This window comes from Nannospalax galili, unplaced genomic scaffold, assembly GCF_000622305.1.
Source record: "Nannospalax galili isolate Female #2095 unplaced genomic scaffold, S.galili_v1.0 scaffold368, whole genome shotgun sequence".
NCBI lineage: Eukaryota > Metazoa > Chordata > Mammalia > Rodentia > Spalacidae > Nannospalax > Nannospalax galili.
The window spans coordinates 3,691,392-3,709,427 of record NW_008359963.1 but is presented as its reverse complement, the minus strand read 5'-3'; the positions used below and the strand labels follow the sequence as shown (position 1 = coordinate 3,709,427).

Sequence of the window (18,036 nt, the reverse complement as noted above, 5' to 3'; positions counted from 1 at the left end):
AGATAATAACATGAAAAAAAAAAAAAAAAAGACTGAATCCATTCCCCAAATTCCTTTTCTATAAACTGGTATATACAGTGTCTCTCCCAGAGCTGCTTATGGAACTAAACACAGCACATACACCATAACCCAATGCCCATTTATGAGAAACCCTCAACCATTCTTATTTTTTTGCCTTCCAAACCATCTTAAAAATAATTTTTGAACAGGTTGGTCAGACCCAGAACGGTAACATGCAATTAAATGACACTTGTCCAGCAGATTAAAATATCACTTCGTGAGAAGTGTAAGACTCATTCTTTTCAAAGTCTTATCATTCTTATTGCAGTATTTTAATAAGAATAGAAATATAAGACTCAAGAAAATGTTCCCCTTTACCCCTGGAAGAGTCCTCTTAGAAGTCTTATCATTCGAAGAGGGAAGCAGGGACACTGTAACAACCAGTTCAGATGTGAACCCCGGAGCTCAGAACTTCAGCCTGGGAGCTGAAGTCTATTTGCTGTCACTTTTGCAAACTGAGGATACCCTGTCACTCCTCTCCCACCCCCAACCTCCATACACACACACACCTCCTGCCCCACCCTCTCACTGCCTAGCTTAGTTTTCTTCTCTCTAATCGCAACATCTGGTAATATTTGGTCCAAAGATAGTGGACCCCAGAGCCACGATTCAAAGGGTGTGTGGTTTCCATGGAGTAAACATAAGGGCATCAAACCAGGTAGCAATCTTCTGCCCTTCACTGTAGTGATCGCGCCTTTACTTGCAACCCGAGGTAAGGTCAGCTGATCTGAGATTAACTTAAGGCGCCTCAAAGCAAGCTGAGCCTGACACTGCCCTCCCATCAGGTGTTTCCTCCACTTGCTTGATATTAGAAGTGGGAACAGCTGCGCTATGGACGGTGTACCCATTGTGTAAGACAAGAAGGCAAAACCCCTTTTTGGAAACACAGGGAACAGTTAGGTTTTGTTTTGTTTTCCATGAAATTCAAGTCCATGGGTGGGGCTGTGAGAAGGCTTCTGACACACATAAAACATTATGGAAATCAGATAATTTGAATTGACACCCATTTTCCTTTTGCAAATGTGCTTCTACTTTGCACAGGGCAGAACATGGGAGTTACGATTTGCTAGTGATGCATTTGGATGTGGAGTTGACAGGAGTGGATGTCTGATGGCTAGTCTTCAGTGTCACTATCACTGGATTTAGAATTGCCTAGGACACACACCTCCAATGTGTTCATGAGGGTGTTTTCAGAGACATTTAACTAACCATGGATGGTCTCATCTCTTAGACTGAGGGCCTAGGCTGAATAAAAGAAGGAGAAAGGGAAAGACTGAGGAGCACCAACAGTCATCTCTCTCTGCTTCCTGAGCTGCCCAGGGATGAACAAGCAACTTCATACTCCTGACACCATGGCATCCACACCAGGATGGGCCATCCCCACTCAAACTGTGAGCCAAAATAAATCAAAAGACAACTAATACCAGGTTTAGTGCCAGTGAAACTCTCAAAGAGGGCATGGCTCATTTCCTATACAAAGCAGAATCAAGCCTCCTTTTCTCTAAGACCCATAAAATATGGGCCCTGCTAGGGTAAGGGCATATAGAGTTCCCAACATTTGAGTAATAATATCTGATACAGGCATATCCTGAAAACAGAAATAATGGTGAGATCTTGTTCTTGGGTTGTGGATGAAAACGAAAGAAGGATCAAAGATATCATAATTAGAAAGCACTGTCTGCTTTGATATAAAATGTGCATTTCACATGTTTTACAATAAAATTTCAAAATAAAATGCATACTTGTTGGGTTTTCTTTCTCCTTAATTTTTCTGAACTAACAAGATCAGAATCTAAATCCACAACATATCTATATCTATATCTATCGATTGGAATAAAAAGTTATATTCTCTGACCTGATGTGGTATAGTAAATGGCACACCTTTAATTCTAGCCCTCAAGAGGCAGGGGCAGGTAGATGTCTTTGAGATGGAGTCCAGCCTGGTCTACGCAGCAAGTTCCTGGCCAGCTGGGGCTACAGGGAGACCCTGTCTCAGAAAAACAAAAATTCTATCATCTATCTACCTATCTATCTATCTATCTATCTATCTAGCTATCTAATGAAAATTTGCCAAAAAGAATCAGGATGGCTAATCTTCATTGTCACCTAGAAGCAATCTAGAAACACTGAGAAGACATACCCTGAACATGCCTGTGAGGGATTTTCTTGATTAAGTTAAATAAGGTGGGAAGATTCACCCTAACTGTGGGTGGTACCGTTTCTGTGGCTTGGAGTCCTGGAACTGGTGTGAAAAGAGAAAGCAGGCTAAGTGCCAGCATGCACCTCTCTCTGCTTCCTGATTCTACACAATGTCTGCCTCTTGCATCTGCCGCCATGCCTTCCCCACCATGATGGACTGCAGGTACTTTCAAACTGTGAGCCAAAATAAACTCTTCCTTCCTTAAATTGCTTCTTGTTGGGGCATTTTCTCACAACAACAGGAAAAGTAGCAGGAAAAAAAAAAAAAACACAGGAAATTTTCATCATTTAGGGAAAACAATCCAGGCTTTGGAATCACAGAGAATTACATTTTCATCCTGGCCTCAGGCCCTCAAATGTGGTACTTACAAACATTTTGTTGTTTTTGTTGTTGTTGTGGTGGTGGTGGTAGTTGCTGCTGTTTTAATAGGTCAAACCTTGAGTCTCAAATACTATTTACCAAGCTTGTTTGCTTCATCTATTTTTTTTTTCCATAAAGGACACAGAGGGAAATGAAGCACAAGCCTTGTTCCTATCAGAAGAAACATGTCCAAAATTGGTGGGATCCAAATGAAAAAGTTCCATTCTACTGCACAGAGAAGCCCTGTTTGCCCTGAACCGTGGAGGCAGAAAGAACATGCAATATTTCCTTTTCCATTTAAAAACAGCAAATCATATTTTTCAAGCCAAGACTTTGGAAAGAAATTCTGAAGGCCCATGATGTACTTCAAAAAGGCTAGAATCTTCCTTGAAAATAAAGAGTAGAAAAAAGTGCAAATATCCTTGCCAGAAACAGTATTTCCTGAATATGAACTGTTCCCTAAACAAGACAGAGGACGGAGAACGAATACACACACACACACACACACACACACACACACACACACACATACACACACACACACACAGACTCCAGGAACCTGGCTTGTCTGTAAGCTCTCTTCCTACTAGGATTTGGATTGCAAAAATAGGTTGGCAGATTCCCCAGCTGTCCCCAGTGCCTGTCACACAGAAAGAGTTCATAGTAGTTATGCGACACATGAATGGACCCCTCTACCTGCCAAGCTGTACCAGCAGAAGGCCACCTGCCAAAAAGCTGCAAGCATCCTCAGATGCTTGAATGTATTTTTTTTCTTACAATGTTGGGTCAAAGAATATTGGATCAAACCCTGGGTCTAACACCTGCTAAGTAAATGCTCTACCACTGAGCTAACCCTTCACCAGTCCTTACTGGGTACACTTTTGGCATGTTTGTTTGTTTGTTTGTTTGTTTGTTTTTAGCTCTTCCTTAAAACATTAAGTTCCTTATACAGGGGGATTAAATCAATGTTAATAGTTGGCTCACATTTCTAAGACCCAAGCAAAATCTAAAACATGAGCTGCCTATTTCCAAAATCCTTAAGACTTAAATTTTTTTTGTTCTGAATGAAAACTAAACAACAAAAGGTACCACGGTGGGCTGGTACACACCTTTAAGCCCAGTACTCTCTTGGGAAGTAGCGATAAGCAGGTCTCTGTGAAACTTGTCTACATAGCAAGTTCCAGGCTAGCCATGGCTAAGTAGTGAGACCCTATCTAAAAACAAACAAACAAACAAAAAAGGTACCAGCGCTCAAAATTATTGATTAAATATATTATCTCATGATTTATGGTGGGAATTAGATGTTATTATTTGATAATAATATATAAATGCATCATCAGCCTAACACCTGAAAAGACCTACTTTAGCACTAAGGACCAGTGCTCTGAAATTAATCATGATTGTGACCTTGGAGTAGTCATAAACCTCTTTAGATCAAAGGTTCTCCAATTTCGCTGTGCATTAGAATCATCTAGGGAGCTTTTAAAAATCTTGGTATGGATGCAGGCTGCTCCCTTGACCACCTGAATCGTATCTCTGGCAGTGGGACCTGAGCACTGTTTGCTGTCAATCATCCAGAGCCCTGGATAACAGCTATGGAATCAAAGACCCTTCAGAGTTCCTTCCCATTCTAGCATCTGGATTCTTCAGTTCTGAGTTGATTAGGTAACCACCCTGAGGGTCAGAATTTCTATCCTTGTGCTGGGCATGGTGGCATACACCCATAATCCTGGCACTTGGGAGGGAGGTGCAAGATGTGACTGCTGTAAGTTCAAGGCTAGCCTGGGCTCCAGGGTAAGTCAGTCTCAAAACAAACACAAACAGGATTTCTATCCTTAGTATATAGAATATCATTTGGTACTAACTTGGATGAAGTTGCCTAAGAACTGCAATATGACATCATTTATGTCCAAACTGTTCTCCAGGGATCCTGAAGAATGAGATTGCTGCCGATCGTAGCAGAGTGTCTAAGGAAACAGGGTCTGCCACAAAGCTCTCTCTGGCCTCCAAGGGTCTCTGTACAAGGCTGCAGCAGGGACTTCTGCACCTGTGATCTTCTCAGCCCTCCAGACGGGTTGGCCTAAAGGGTCGAGAAGGGAAGCAAACCTACTCACCTATTCGCCCTTCTCCCCTCTCCTGTGTCCTAGGTTTTTAAAACAGAACTAGGCAAGCTGCTTTACCTGTTTAGTTTCCTGTCTCTATGCTGCTGTTTGTAATCAGTGATCACTACCCACTACTGCCAAAACTTTCTTGAACTTCTCCTTGACAAGGCAGATAGTTACCTTCACTGATCTGATCTGAACTGGCAAGGACCAGGTTGGTCATATTAAGTGTCCCCATACTCCTGAGCTGGAAGCAACTTGCCTCTTCTGTCCCTCTACTGTAAGAGCATCCTGCAGGCTGTGGGGCCTAGAGCTGTCTATGTGACGGGCACTTTGTGCCTCTCCTCTCCTTTTATCCCATGCCATTGAAATGATCCAGCCTTGCAATGGAAAAAAACCTAAGTCTCTGAGAGGTCACCCTTGAGGAATCACCCCTTCTGCTCGAGAACATGCACCTTGGAAGAGCCTACCTGGAAGGAGCAGATAGGATAAGGGCCGGCATTGGAAGGAGGGGTGATCACGTCCCCTCACTTTGTGTGTACATTTTAATAAGGCAGAAGAGAGCCAATGCAAAAGCCAGAGGGTGCAGGCAAGTCTGTAGACCTTCAGTGAGGAACATTCAGGATGTGCTCAAAGAACTGAGCTCCTCCTTCCCTCTCGCTCCAGCCCCTCCATGCCACCCAGGGCTACAGCAACTCACACCCCCTCCTTCAATCTACCCTTTTATAGTCAGACTACAATCCTTCTTCCAAAAATAAATCGACCTGAGGAGAGGCCAGAGAAAACAAAGTTGAAAAGTTTTATACTTTCATTATTCAGATATGAGACATTAGTTGGACAGATTTATCGGCCCATTTTTACAGACTCCCCTACAAATAAATAATTTTAGGGTATGCCCAAATTACTCAGCCTCTTGACCCAACATGTTTTTGCAATTACTTGGCACAACTGTATGCTACTTAAATTAGGTAACAGTCACCAAGTTATTTTTAGGCCCTAGCAACACACACACACACACACACACACACACACACACAGCTATACCTAGCTTATTATTTGTATTCTATTCTGTAGAATCAACAGTCATAACATTGAGCTACACTTACTGAGAGCTTCCCACATACAAGGAACTCTGGAACTCTGCTGAACATTTTACAAGCATTAATTCATTGATTTCCTAAGTGAACACAATGACAGAGAGTGGTTGTTACAATGAGGAGGCCAGGGCACTAAGCAACTTGCCCAAAGGCACTGGAAAGGAAAACCCAAGAAGAGAACTTGGGTCTGCTGGTTCCACTCTTCTGCCTAAATTTCTCCACTGTCTTTTTACAGAGCTAATATTTGGCATGTAGCCTTGGGTTTTAATCAGCAGCTCAGAATAACACAGTAAGTTTGTGAATCCAGATAATTCTTTAGAAACAAAAAGTTCTCATCACATCTCAGAGAAACAAGGGGAATCTGTTATCCCTTCCTACCCTAAAAGTAGAGCTACGATATTTTCACAAGGTCTTACCATAACTTTCCCACCATCATCTAACTCAGTACTACCTACTCCTGAATATTTCAGAACCTAGAACCCTTTTTGATTAAGGAAAGATGTGAGGCTCAGGGGTTTAAAAGGAAGGTTATTTATTGATTTCTTTTTTTTTGCCATGTAGAACATGAACTTATATTTTTTCCTAAGAATAGATTCTTACATGTTCTTTTTATTCTACTTTAAAATAGTTCAACCATGTTTACATCTTCAGTAGAAAAACATTTATAATATAAAAATGTACACTGGAGAAGAAGAGGAATTTTTTAGTGGAAATTAACTCACTGTGTTTGACTCCTCTCTCTGCATCAGCCTCTTAAACTACATCCCTTTCTCTCGTTCCTTAGACCCCTTTCAAAAGGCCCCTAGTACAGAGCAGAGCTGTATAACTCCCTAGTAGTTAGTCATTCAGTCTCTCTCTGTTTTGTTATAGCCTGTAGCAAGTACAGGCCTGGACTCGGACATTCCACTTCAGAGATGGGAGAAAGAGACACCCTCCCAGGGAGCTCCTGGAGGGGGTGGAGGGTTCGTAGACCCAAGAGCCAGTGGCATTTAGTTTTGAAAAACACTCAAGGGCAGGTACATGATACTAAGTATTTAGCAGTGAATATGTCCATGCCACCCTATAAAATACTCCCAGCTTCATTAAGTTTCTAATACTGACTCTGAACATTAGAATATTGCTTACATTCTAAAATATTTCAAAAAAAAATGAAGGGAAGGCAAATAGGGAAAATACTTTTTGAACCCGGTTGATAAGCATAAGGGTGTTCATTATATACTTCAATTGGTTCCTAAATGTTTGAAAATTTTTATCATAGAGCTTTAAAGGCCTATGTTGCTCTTAAGGAGAGGTGGTAGTAGACTCTCCCTTCCTATATGCACAAAAGATGAATAATTTTGCTGAACCCAACTCTGCCAAAAAGGAAAGTAGCCTTATAAACAGAAGAGCGAAAATGGTGGCTCTAATTTTAGGTCAAGAACTGTCTAGCCTTCTTAGGCTAGAAACCAAGTTAGAGTTGATTCAAAATCAACTGTAGGTGGAAAAGATTACAATTCTTTCAAAGATTGCAAATCTCTAAATACTTATTCAGCTGGATCACTCTGATCAGGTCAAACAGAAGCAAGGGTCTGAGGAGAATAAGCCAGATTCAGTCCCAGGTCAGAACAGGGCGAGGACGATAAATTAGAACAGTAACTTAATCCCAGGGGCTTCTGTGCCACTGCTCAGCTTCCTCCCAACCTGATACTTCTTGACTAGAGAGCTCCAAAACTGGAGAACATGGCATTGAACCTGGGGAACATAAAACCTGGACTAGGAGGGTAGCAACAAGTGTTTACAAACATGAACAAGTCTCAGATCGATCAGGCATCTCTGAAAAATCTCTTAAAATAAATCAAGGCTTGGGACTTTCTACCATATCCTCTAACCATCTACACTCCCCCACCCCAATCACACATTTCCTACAAAATTCACTCATTCCAAAATGGTACGACGCCCGTACTAACTGAAATACAATCTTAGATCACCAAAGAGGGGAGTCCCAAAATAAACCTCAGAAGAGCAGCCAGATGAAGATGGTTGCTTTGACCCACTCAACTTGGAAGAAGTACATGGTGCCTGTTGAGAGAGACAAACCCAAGCCCTTGCCTTAATGACCTTAATGACGCTATGATATTAACCTGTAGTTCACCCAGATAAGAAGGTAACAAGAGACCGTCTAACAAGGCTCCATCACTTTCCCCTCTTCCCTATCTTGGTCCTAATTTTAGGCCATTCCTCCGAAAGACACCAAATTAGCAATGGCAACAAAGATAACAAAGTAGATGACAGTCCTTTTGTTCCTGGACTACATATATATTCTCAACCAAATTCCCAGAGATTTGAAGAAGAATCCCCCCAAAACTACAAATAACCCAACCTCTACCACCAGAGTGTCTTCCAAGCAGGCGGCTTCCGAGTCGCACCAACCCGAAATGACATGATGAGCCCTTGGCGCAGCTGCCCAGGGCGCCTGGCGGTGAGGTCAGCAGTGCCCAGCCCCGCCCCACTGAGGCAATCTTAGTCTGCTACTGAGGAACAAGTCCAGACTGCCGGTATGGTATCAGCTACGTCTACAGGGATGGGGGAGAGGAACCCCACCTTCCTCAGTAGCCCTCAGGAGAGTTGCTTCTCATTGCTGACAGGCCACCTCTCCACTCAACAAGGACCACAGCAAATCATAGGGTAGGATGCATAGCATCTCCTAATCAAGCCCTTGTTCAAGTTCAGAGTCCTAAATTGACTGTGTGATACTGTGATACCTCTTCTCAGATCACCTAGACCCAAATGGGCTGGGTTTTTTTGTTTTTGTTTTTGTTTTTTAACCAAGAGTATCTCATCGACAGGAGAAAAAGAAACCAGCAAGACTATTTGTCTTGGTCCCCTAAGACAATTTTACAAGTAGGAAATCTGTAGATGGTGTTTTCTCATCTGCAAAAGGCAAGACAAGATCATGCTGAAAGAAGACCAGCAGGGTAAATCCATTGGGAAATAATAAAAGTCAACCAAACAGAATACAGAAATAAAATAGGAGCTGAACAGCAGAACCCAGAACATATCTGTGACTCCAAGAAAACTTATTGCCACCATCAGAATACTGTCTAGAGCTTCCAGAACTTTTTGCATATAGTTCTACATGTTTTCCTTGTCCTCGAAGTTCACATGCCCTGAGGAAAGATGAGTCTTTGTGACAGTTGACCCTAGTGATAGCAAAGAATTGGAACGTGGGACAGGGCAGAGCAAAGGAATTCATAATCAAGTTCCCAGGTGTACTGCAGACTGCATCATTTGGAAAGCAAGAAGAATGGGTTAGAGCTGTCCCACAAACATAAATAACTAGCTAGCTGCCTCAACAACCCATTTCAATTTAAATGTGCAAAGAGGCAAAGAGCTGAAAGGAACCCAACAACAACATTGATCAACACACTTTAGGACACTGGCTGGAGATGTGATCCCTCCCCCTTCCCAAATGGCTCAAAACACAAGAGGAGTTAAAATGGGAGAGAGAGAGAGACGTCATCTGTCTACACTTGCTATGCCATTCATAAAATTAAAGAAAAAAGAAAAAAAATTATGAAAGAGAGAGAGAGAGAGAGAAAGAGAGAGAGAGAGAGAGAGAGAGAGAGAGAGAGAGAGAGATTGATTACCATTCTACACCAGTACCAGGTAGAAGATGTTGGAAGCAGAGTGATGCTCAGAGCTTCAAAAGACAATGTTGGAGGACAAAGGGACAAGTGGACTGTGTACAAGGTCAGGGCAATGATGCATGGAAGCTACACTGAGAAAACGGAGACATTTGTTGCTTTTCTTGGGGACATAACTCCAATCACTGCAGTTATCTGACTTCAGGGGAGAGTGACCCATGACTCCTTCTTGGGAGGGAGAAACCAGAAGTCAACCACTGTCAGGTGAGGCCAATAACAGCAGTAAGAGGGTATTTCATAAAAGTGTTTCCATCCCCTTGGAGCGTTGGCAGAGGAATGCATATATTTGGTGAACTCACACTTTCCATGGGGTCTTGAAACAAAGATCTCTGCCCTTCCTGAAGATCACTTTACAAACGATGTAAAAGTCAAGCTGGTCAGATAGGTGAGAGACGGGAAGAGCTTTCCCACACAAAGAACTAGGGCCCCTTCAGAGTCACTTGTTTTGCACCATAGGTATTGCCTCCTCTGGTCCATCAACTTTGGTTAGGGATGACAGACAATAACTTCCCAACTACTTATGGACTGAAATAGAGCTACCAAACCAGGCATGACTTGACATACCATCTTAGTAGTTATAAAGCTCTTTGAGGAAGATGAGAAAACCATCTCAGGTTGAAATGTCTTAGACAATGCAATTTAGAAGTTGGATCAAGGCTGGGACCAGAATCATCTGGCTTTTCTTATTATACTATAATGTTAAGAAAAAGATGGAAGAGAGGACACAAGAAGAAAAAAGGTTATTGTGGTTCTTAGTGACTGGGGAAAGGAGAAGATGACCACTTCTAAGAGATTCCCAGAAAGGAGTCCAGCAGACCAAGGCGGTGCATGGGAAAGAAGTGGGGGGATCATTACCTTTCAACACCAGAGGCTCCTTGCCTTCTCTCTTCAGGGACTCCAGGACTATGTGAAGTGGCTGGGATGGCATCACTCGACTTGGCTCATTGGTGTTCTCATCATAAACTATAATTTCTTTGGAAAAGATCCTCTTAAAAGAGTCTTTGCCTTCCCTACAGGAAATCAAGTCTAAGACGGTGATCTTGCCCTGCTGCAGCCTCCGCCGGCTGATCTTGTCGGCACAGTTAATGTGGACAGCTCCTTGGATGTGACTCTTGTTGTACTCCATGAAGGGCCTGCAGTCAATAATGACAGGTCCTTGGCTGGGCAGGTGACTCTTGCTGCATTTGGTCATCTTCTTTGCCAAGTCATTGGGGTAGATGATTTTGATGCTGGCTAGCTGCTTGGGGGTCCCTGACACAGGGCTGCCCACCCCACCTGATGGACTTAAAGAGCCTGTATTCTCATCGTTGTTGACCATCTGGTTAGCAGGGCAAGTAGTCGAGGGTCCAATGGCGGTGGCAGCGGTGCCGGTGGCAATGGCCTGATGATCCTTGTCGTAGGTTGTCACAGTACAGCAACTAGTACTGCTGCATCCACAATTCAGGGAGCGGGCAGAGCCGCTGGATGAGGGCATATACGTCAGCTTCGCAGCCTTGAGGGTCACAACGGCGGTGGCAATGACAGGAGGGTGGTTACTGCTGCCTGGGGTGGTGGAGCCAAGGTAGCTAGAGTCTAAACAAAGGTTGAGATCCTGAGGTCGGATGGGCCTAGACAGTGCCACCACTACCCTGTCGTCTAAAGGAGATGGAGGCATGAGGAGGCTGAAAACTGGCAATTCAAGAGGAACTCAGGAGTCTGTAAAGAAAGGGGAGAGGGAAAGAATGAGGTCATGTGACACAAAAGACAGTGTCGTCCAGTTCCTGGGAAAGACCTCTGCATATCTCTGAGGAAACTCAAAGTGGTCCTAGGAGTCCTTTATGGTGACATTATCAAAGCTTGAAACCTCCTTTGATGCATTCAGAGAGGATACAACCAGAGGGCACCCATCTATTCTGATGCTAAGTCCAAGTTAAAATTAGATATGATGTTAGAAATGTTAATGGGCGACCTTTCATGGACCCACATCAAAGTTCAGCCTCAGTGAAGATAAAGGCATGGAGAACTGGAAAAACTGAAGGGTCTGCACACAGTCATTCTGAACCTCTCCTGGGCACCTGAGACAGACCCATTTGTCCACCATTGCCATTGCATGAATGCCATTTAATTTCTTCACCCAGAGCAAAGGCAAAGAGGTGACCAAGAACATTGGCATGGCTCACAGACATGAACGGCAGCTAAATATACATCAGGGGCAGATGTCAACTTTCTGCAAATCAGAATGAATGTCTCCCTGTAGGTCAATTGCTGGGGCTAGGAGTGCTACTATTCTAAGTTTCTGTTCTTTGAAAAGCACAACACAGTCCTATGGAAGCTTCCATATGTTCCCCTTTCACTACAAGTGTCCTTAGACCAAGTCTCCAAGGAGCCAGTTCTGGGAATCCAGACTGACCCCATCAGCCATTCCCACCTGGCCCCACTCACCCCCACCAGTGCCTCTAAAGAAAGCCCATGGTCTTGGTGGTCCCTTCATCTCCTGGGATGGCACAGACTTCACATCCAAGACTTCTCCCACTTGAGGGGGCAGCTTTGTAAAAGACTTATCAGGCCTATAACTGATAGCTCTCCTGGAGACAGTATGGATTGCACGGGGAGGGCTTCAACTGGCCCCTTCAACAGATTCAGGCTAATTAGGAAGCACTGCCCACAGGGACTACCTCTGTCTTCTCTGAGGGTGCCTGCAATGGGTCACCTCCCTCCTCCCCTAGGTACAGGACCACTCTACAAGGCCTGGATGGCTCTTCTCTTTCTAAGAGACAGACGTGCACACTGAAGAAACCAAACCCCAAGCAAGAGCCACTCACCTAAACGAACTTTAAGAGCTGTCTGGAAAAATATCATCTATCATTCTTCTACACACTACCGTCACCATTCTCTGACACGGAGCCAAAGTGTCATAGGCGGAATCCGCACTCGCATACACAGGGGCATGTATCCACCACCTTGGCATATCCCTGCCGACTCGGGTTTCTCACACCCACCTTTGGATGGGAGCAAAAATCCAACCTCCAGCCTCCCTCCCTCCCTCCTTTTTTCCCTCCCTCCCTTCCTCCCTGTCTCCCTTGCGTAGTATTTTTTTGCAGAGCGGAGTACTATTCCAGAGCCATAACTTCCCGGCTGGACCGAGCAAAAGTCCTAGTTATTGTGTTACCTGGCAGGGGGCATCCAGGATCACAGCCCATTGCTTCCGAGGGGGACGCAGAAACGTGTTCCCAGAGACACACGCTGGGACCCCGGCCTCCACACGGAGCGCGCGGCTGGCACACACGCAAGGAGTGTACAGAGATCTGCATCTTTGCAGCACCGAGTCCGGGAGTGCATAGCACCGTGAAAACCATCCATCCAATCTGGCCAGGGGAAACCTCCCAGAGAAATAGCTCTATCCGTCCCCCTGCCCCGCATCCCTACTACCCTTCCTTCCTAACCTCCCTTCCACCCTTGGCTAGACAGGGGCTGGAGAGAAAATAAAGTGGTTGGAGAATACCTCTTACCAACTCCTGGGGCAATTTAGCATTCCCCTTCCTCTCTAACACAGAGCATCAGCAAAGCCCTGGGCTTTTAAAACTGCCGCAAAGCATCTTAACCAACCTTATTTTTTTTCTACACCCCCCAATTCCAGTAGACTGCAGAGAGGGAAAACGCACGGGGCAATGGGAGCCAAGAGCCTAAACCTTAGGACTTTACCTGCTCTCTCTCTCTCTCTCTCTCTCTCTCTCTCTCTCTCTCTCTCTCACACACACACACACACACACACACACACACACACACACACTCCCCCACTCCATCCCAGGCTTTCAGGAGTGGCCAGGGTGACTTCCACTTACTTCATGGATAAGCGCAGCCCTCCACCACCCGGCGCTGGGCTCCGGCTATGCGCTCTCTCAGACAGCCCCCATTCACTCAGCTTCATTGATCTCCAGCAGCAACATACTTACTTTCTCTTTTGCTACACTGTAAATGTAAGGTTCGGAGGGGGCGGGGCGGCCGCCGACCGACTGCGCGCTCGGCCAATGAGAACGCGAACAGAACCTCCCGCTACCTCACAGTGCCCCGTAGCCAATAGGCGGACGCGGGGGGCGGAGAGAGGGGCGTGGCCTCGCGCGGGGTGTGGAGGGCCGGCCCGACGCGGCGCTGGGTCCAGTGTGCTAGAACGCGGGCGGTGATGTCATTGGCAACCAATCAAAAACTTAAAAGCGCCAGCCGGGCCCGCGCGGAGCAGCTGCTCTCTATTTACATGTAAACCGAGGTTGCAGGACGGGGTTAACCCTTCCCTGGGCTGATTTGTCAGTGCGCTGCGCCGGCCGCACCGGCTGAAACTGGTTCTTCCTTGCGTGCGGGACCCTCCCATGCCCCCTGGTGCGCGGGGACCGGAGCTCGCGCGGTCTTTATTTCTCCTCCTCTCTCCGCGCAGGGGATCAGAAGTGTTGGACTAACTTTGGAAAGGCGGCCGCTCCCGGAGCGCTAGAACTTGAGTCGGAGGGCCTCGGCCGGCGCCCCCGCGTGGGCCGGGCGATGAGCGCGCGGCCAGGCCCCGCCGCCCCGGGCCGGCCTCCCCTCAGCCCCGCGCCCCGCTCGGCAGCCGGTGGCCCGCAGATGTCGCTGCCCCTCAGGCTGCCCTACGGCTCTCCCGCGCGGCGGCTGCGCGACGTGCTGCTGTTCCCCTGCTTCCCCTACGCGGTCACGCCCCCGCCATCCCCGGCCGGGTCCCCCGAGCCCGCCTCGAAGCCCGACGGCGGCACCCCGGAAATCTCGGAGGAGGAGGCTTGTCTGTGGGCCTCCGGCCACTGGCGCCGCGGCTCGGGCTCCATCCCCCAGGGCTGGACGTGCTCCGGCCGGCTGAGCGCCCCTCATGGCCCCCGGGCCCTGCCCAGACCCAGGCCGCCGCCCGCCGCGGCTCCTGTGGCTACCGGCTCCGCCTCCCCGGTCGCCGTGTCGTGTCGCCCGCTGTCCATCCGGCCGGTGCTGCTCGGCCGCCGCCCCTCGGTCGCGCAGGGCCCCCGGCGAGCCAGGGACCGCCAGGCGGGCGGGAAAGAGTCCGAGCTGAGGGTGAGCAGCACCCAGAACGAATGGCGCTGGAGGACCGTGGAGGTCGGCACACCACCTCTCCCTGTGCCCTGAACTTTGGCCATCAGAGGGGTCGCTGGGTGCTGTGTGTATCCGGGGAAGAAAAGCGGGAAGCTGGGCAAGCCTGCCAGCGCCTTGCCAGAAAAATACCAGGGAACTTGCAAAAAAGTGACCCTGGAATTCAAAGGAGTGGAAAAGCCCAGATGAACTATGAGGATGCGTCCAAGAATCCTAAAGTAATAGAGGTTTTTATATGTCCTCACCTCCTTGTACCTCAGAGAGGAAGACCAAAATGAAGTACTTGCAGTCGAATAAAGCTTTATGAGCTCCGCTAAGGTTGTGGGTTGATTGGAGGTGTTTGAAGGCATGCTTTAGAGCCCAGACCCAGTAGGTATGCAAAGCCACAGGAACGTAACATGCTTTGGTCATTGCTGTGAATGTAGGTACAGGATCTGGTGTCATCGCTGATCATCGCTGGCCAGCTCTTGTCAACTGAGCTGTGCAGCCCCATGAGAATCTTCACAATACCTGCACACAGGTGTTGCAACCTGCCTCACATGCATCTGGCCATCTTCAATAGGAAAGGATTTTGTGTAGCCCCTTTCTACCCTCACACTAAAACTCACAACTCCCACCTCCTGAAGAATGCGCATGGCTGTTCAGGATGTACCACTGGATCCTTACAACATTGAGGGCCAGCAAGGTTATGGCCAGGAATGTTGAGCTATCCGTATTTCCATAGAGGTCAGAAGCTAGATCTATTTGTAGCTCGAAGGTCATAGCCTTCCCCTGAGTACAGATAATTATTTTAAAAAAACAAATGCTCCCCTGGTCAGGGTTTGAGAGTTCTGGGTCCTGGGTCTGACTCCAGCCTGTCCAGCCAGATTCACTGTGTTCATCTGTGTGTCTGCAAAACGCCAATTCCCCAGGTGGGAAGAAAAAGGGGAAGTGCTTAGGAGACTAGGGGTGGAGAGAGGGGAGAGTCTCTGTTGATAAAATGCAGTAGGTACTGGCTTCAAAAAGGAAGAGCCTCTATCTAGAGTTTCCTACAGCCTATAAATTATGACTCTCAAACCCCAAAGGGGGAAACTTCAGAAAGAAATGTAACTCATTTAATGAGATGATTCTTTTATTACAGTTTCAAGCTAGTAAGATTAGAATTCAGTTAAATAAAAATTGTCGTCCAGCCTGAAAAATTGAGAAACGTGGCAAAATTCATCATTGATCAAACCTGAAACATGGAATATTTACCAGATCATTGACATATACAAAGATGTGGTTACTTTTTAAATTAGGAAGCTCTGAGTGTGCCTTATGCTCAAATAATAGAGAAAAAGTTGAATTTCAGGTAATTTTTCCACTCACTACTCTCCTAAGCTGCTTTTGTACAAAAGAGTGATTTTTCCTCCTATTTTGGGGTCATATTGTGAAAATATTATTGGAAACACAGCCCTTTGGTTTAAATGTATGATGTCAGTCACCCAAGGGCTGTGAACCCAATCTGTGTATACAAATAACCAGCAGAGCCTTGAGGGTCAATTTTCTTCTCAGAGAAATAATGACACATCTTCCTTGCAGTTGCAACATGCTTGTACTGGGTCACAGCTTTGTTCTGTAAACTATATTGTTTCTACCAGTGCAGTGTGTCTTGTATTAAAGCCAGAGAAAGATGAAGATCACTGTGGCCAATATACAGGGTAGAATATGAACCATGTTAAACAGCCCTGTGCCCTCAAATGGTTAAGTTACTAGGTTGGTGGCACCGTGTTGAGGTCTTCAAAAGAATCCTCAGGGTCAAGATAGATCTTTATAGATTCTGGAATTAAGGCAGAGAGAGGCTTCGAGAAGACTTAGCAGTACTAAAGCCCAGGATAAAGGTGATATCAAGCAGGAACAAGTGGAGGAATGAAATTGGGCATGGTACTACACGCCTCTAATCCCAACACTCCAAAGGCAGAGGCAGACAGACCTCTGTGAGTTCAAAGCCAGCCTGGTCTACATAGCAAGTCCAGGCCAATTAGGACTACCTAGTGAGACCCTGTCTCAAAAAAAAACCCCAAAATCAAAGCAAGCGAAAGAAAGTGAGGAATGAGCTGAGGCTTAGAAAAGTGAGGAGGCAGGCGTTAAGGTCATTGCGGTCGGCCCTCACCAGACATGGAAGCTGCCGGTTCCTCCTTGATGTTATAGTCTCAGCCTTGAGAACAGTAAGCAGTTCTGTTCTTCATAAATCACAGAGTCTCGGGTACGGGGCAATGGCAGTATGAACAGAGAGATGGAAACAGCAGCCTGGGTCTTGTGCTTCCCCATTAGCTGAAAATTGTGGCCCTGGAGGCCTGCGGATCTTCCTCACTAAACTCATGAGTAGCAAGCAAACATTTAACTCAGAAAAGGACTCTGGATGTTAAAGTTCTGTGTCTCTGTTTCATTATGGTAGCCACTTAACCACATGTGACTTTTGAACACTTGAAATGTGGCTAGTTGGAACTGAGCCGAACTGAGTTTAAAATACACACTGGATTTTGGAAAACTCATGAAACATGTAAATGATGTTATTTTTATATTGATTACTTGTCAACTTGTTTATGTTTGTAAACAGGATAAATAGAATGTTGTTAAAATTACTTTCACCTGTTTATTTTTATTTTGAATGACTAGTAGAACATTTTCAATAACTTATTCAATCTGCCTATTTCTGTTGGGTGGCTCTGTTTTAGAACCTGCTCTTGAGGCTTTGATCTGAAGCAACTCAATGCCTCACGTACCCACCCCACAATATGTTGCACTGGAAGGGGCTTTAAAGCCTCTCTAGCCTTGTGTTAGGATGATCTTGAGGGAGGCAGGACATCAATGCACGAGGGAGTGGAGACCTGCTGTGGAACTCTGTCACCACACTCTCACCTGCGTACTTGACAATAGATAGATCTATAGCTACACAGAGGGAATGTTTTATTCATGAGACTACAAAGCAACATTTCTTTTGAAGAAAGGATCCTGGTGGTTCTCTGTTCTGTTCTTTAATTTTTTTTCAATCATTTTACCTGTGAACCAGTTTGAGGCCTGGAAAATGGAGATGACATGGCCAAAGCCAGCCATATTTGACATTGGGACTTAACCCTAGACATCTTTTCAAAACTCCAGCCTCTACTGGCCACTCAGAGGTGACTGGCTGGATCAGAGAGTCATTGCTGCCTTCCCCAGTGAAGCCATCTTTCCCCATCTGCCACTGAATTCTCCCCTTGTGAGGTCACAAACACCAACTGCTCTTTGTCAGAAGGGGATTCTAGTTGACCCAAGTGTGAGACCAGTCAATAATAAGGACATAAACTTTGTCTTCATTACATATCTACTGTACCAGCCATGGGTCTCTGGCAACTCCTCAATTGGGACAGATGGCTTATTTATTGAGTCGTTATACATATCAAAAATGTCCACATTTTCCCTGTCACCAAGCTGAGCATTCCTAGGAATGATGT

General features: G+C 45.9%; 1 protein-coding gene and 1 pseudogene across 1 annotated transcript in view; one reads left to right on the top strand and one right to left on the bottom strand.

Annotated features, from left to right (window-relative positions):
- Positions 1 to 13,473, bottom strand: part of Dusp10 (dual specificity phosphatase 10) — a 43,886-nt gene extending 30,413 nt beyond the window's left edge. The window contains exons 1-2 of the mRNA XM_008823757.2: positions 13,324 to 13,473; positions 10,358 to 11,197 (exon numbers count right to left, since the gene is read on the bottom strand). Of these exons, the coding sequence (XP_008821979.1) occupies positions 10,358 to 11,156 (799 nt within the window). The 5' untranslated portion in view covers positions 11,157 to 11,197; positions 13,324 to 13,473. The remainder of the gene's footprint in view (positions 1 to 10,357; positions 11,198 to 13,323) is intronic.
- A 110-nt stretch (positions 13,474 to 13,583) lies between these two features.
- Positions 13,584 to 14,963, top strand: LOC103726279 (annotated as a pseudogene).
- Positions 14,964 to 18,036: the final 3,073 nt, after the last annotated feature.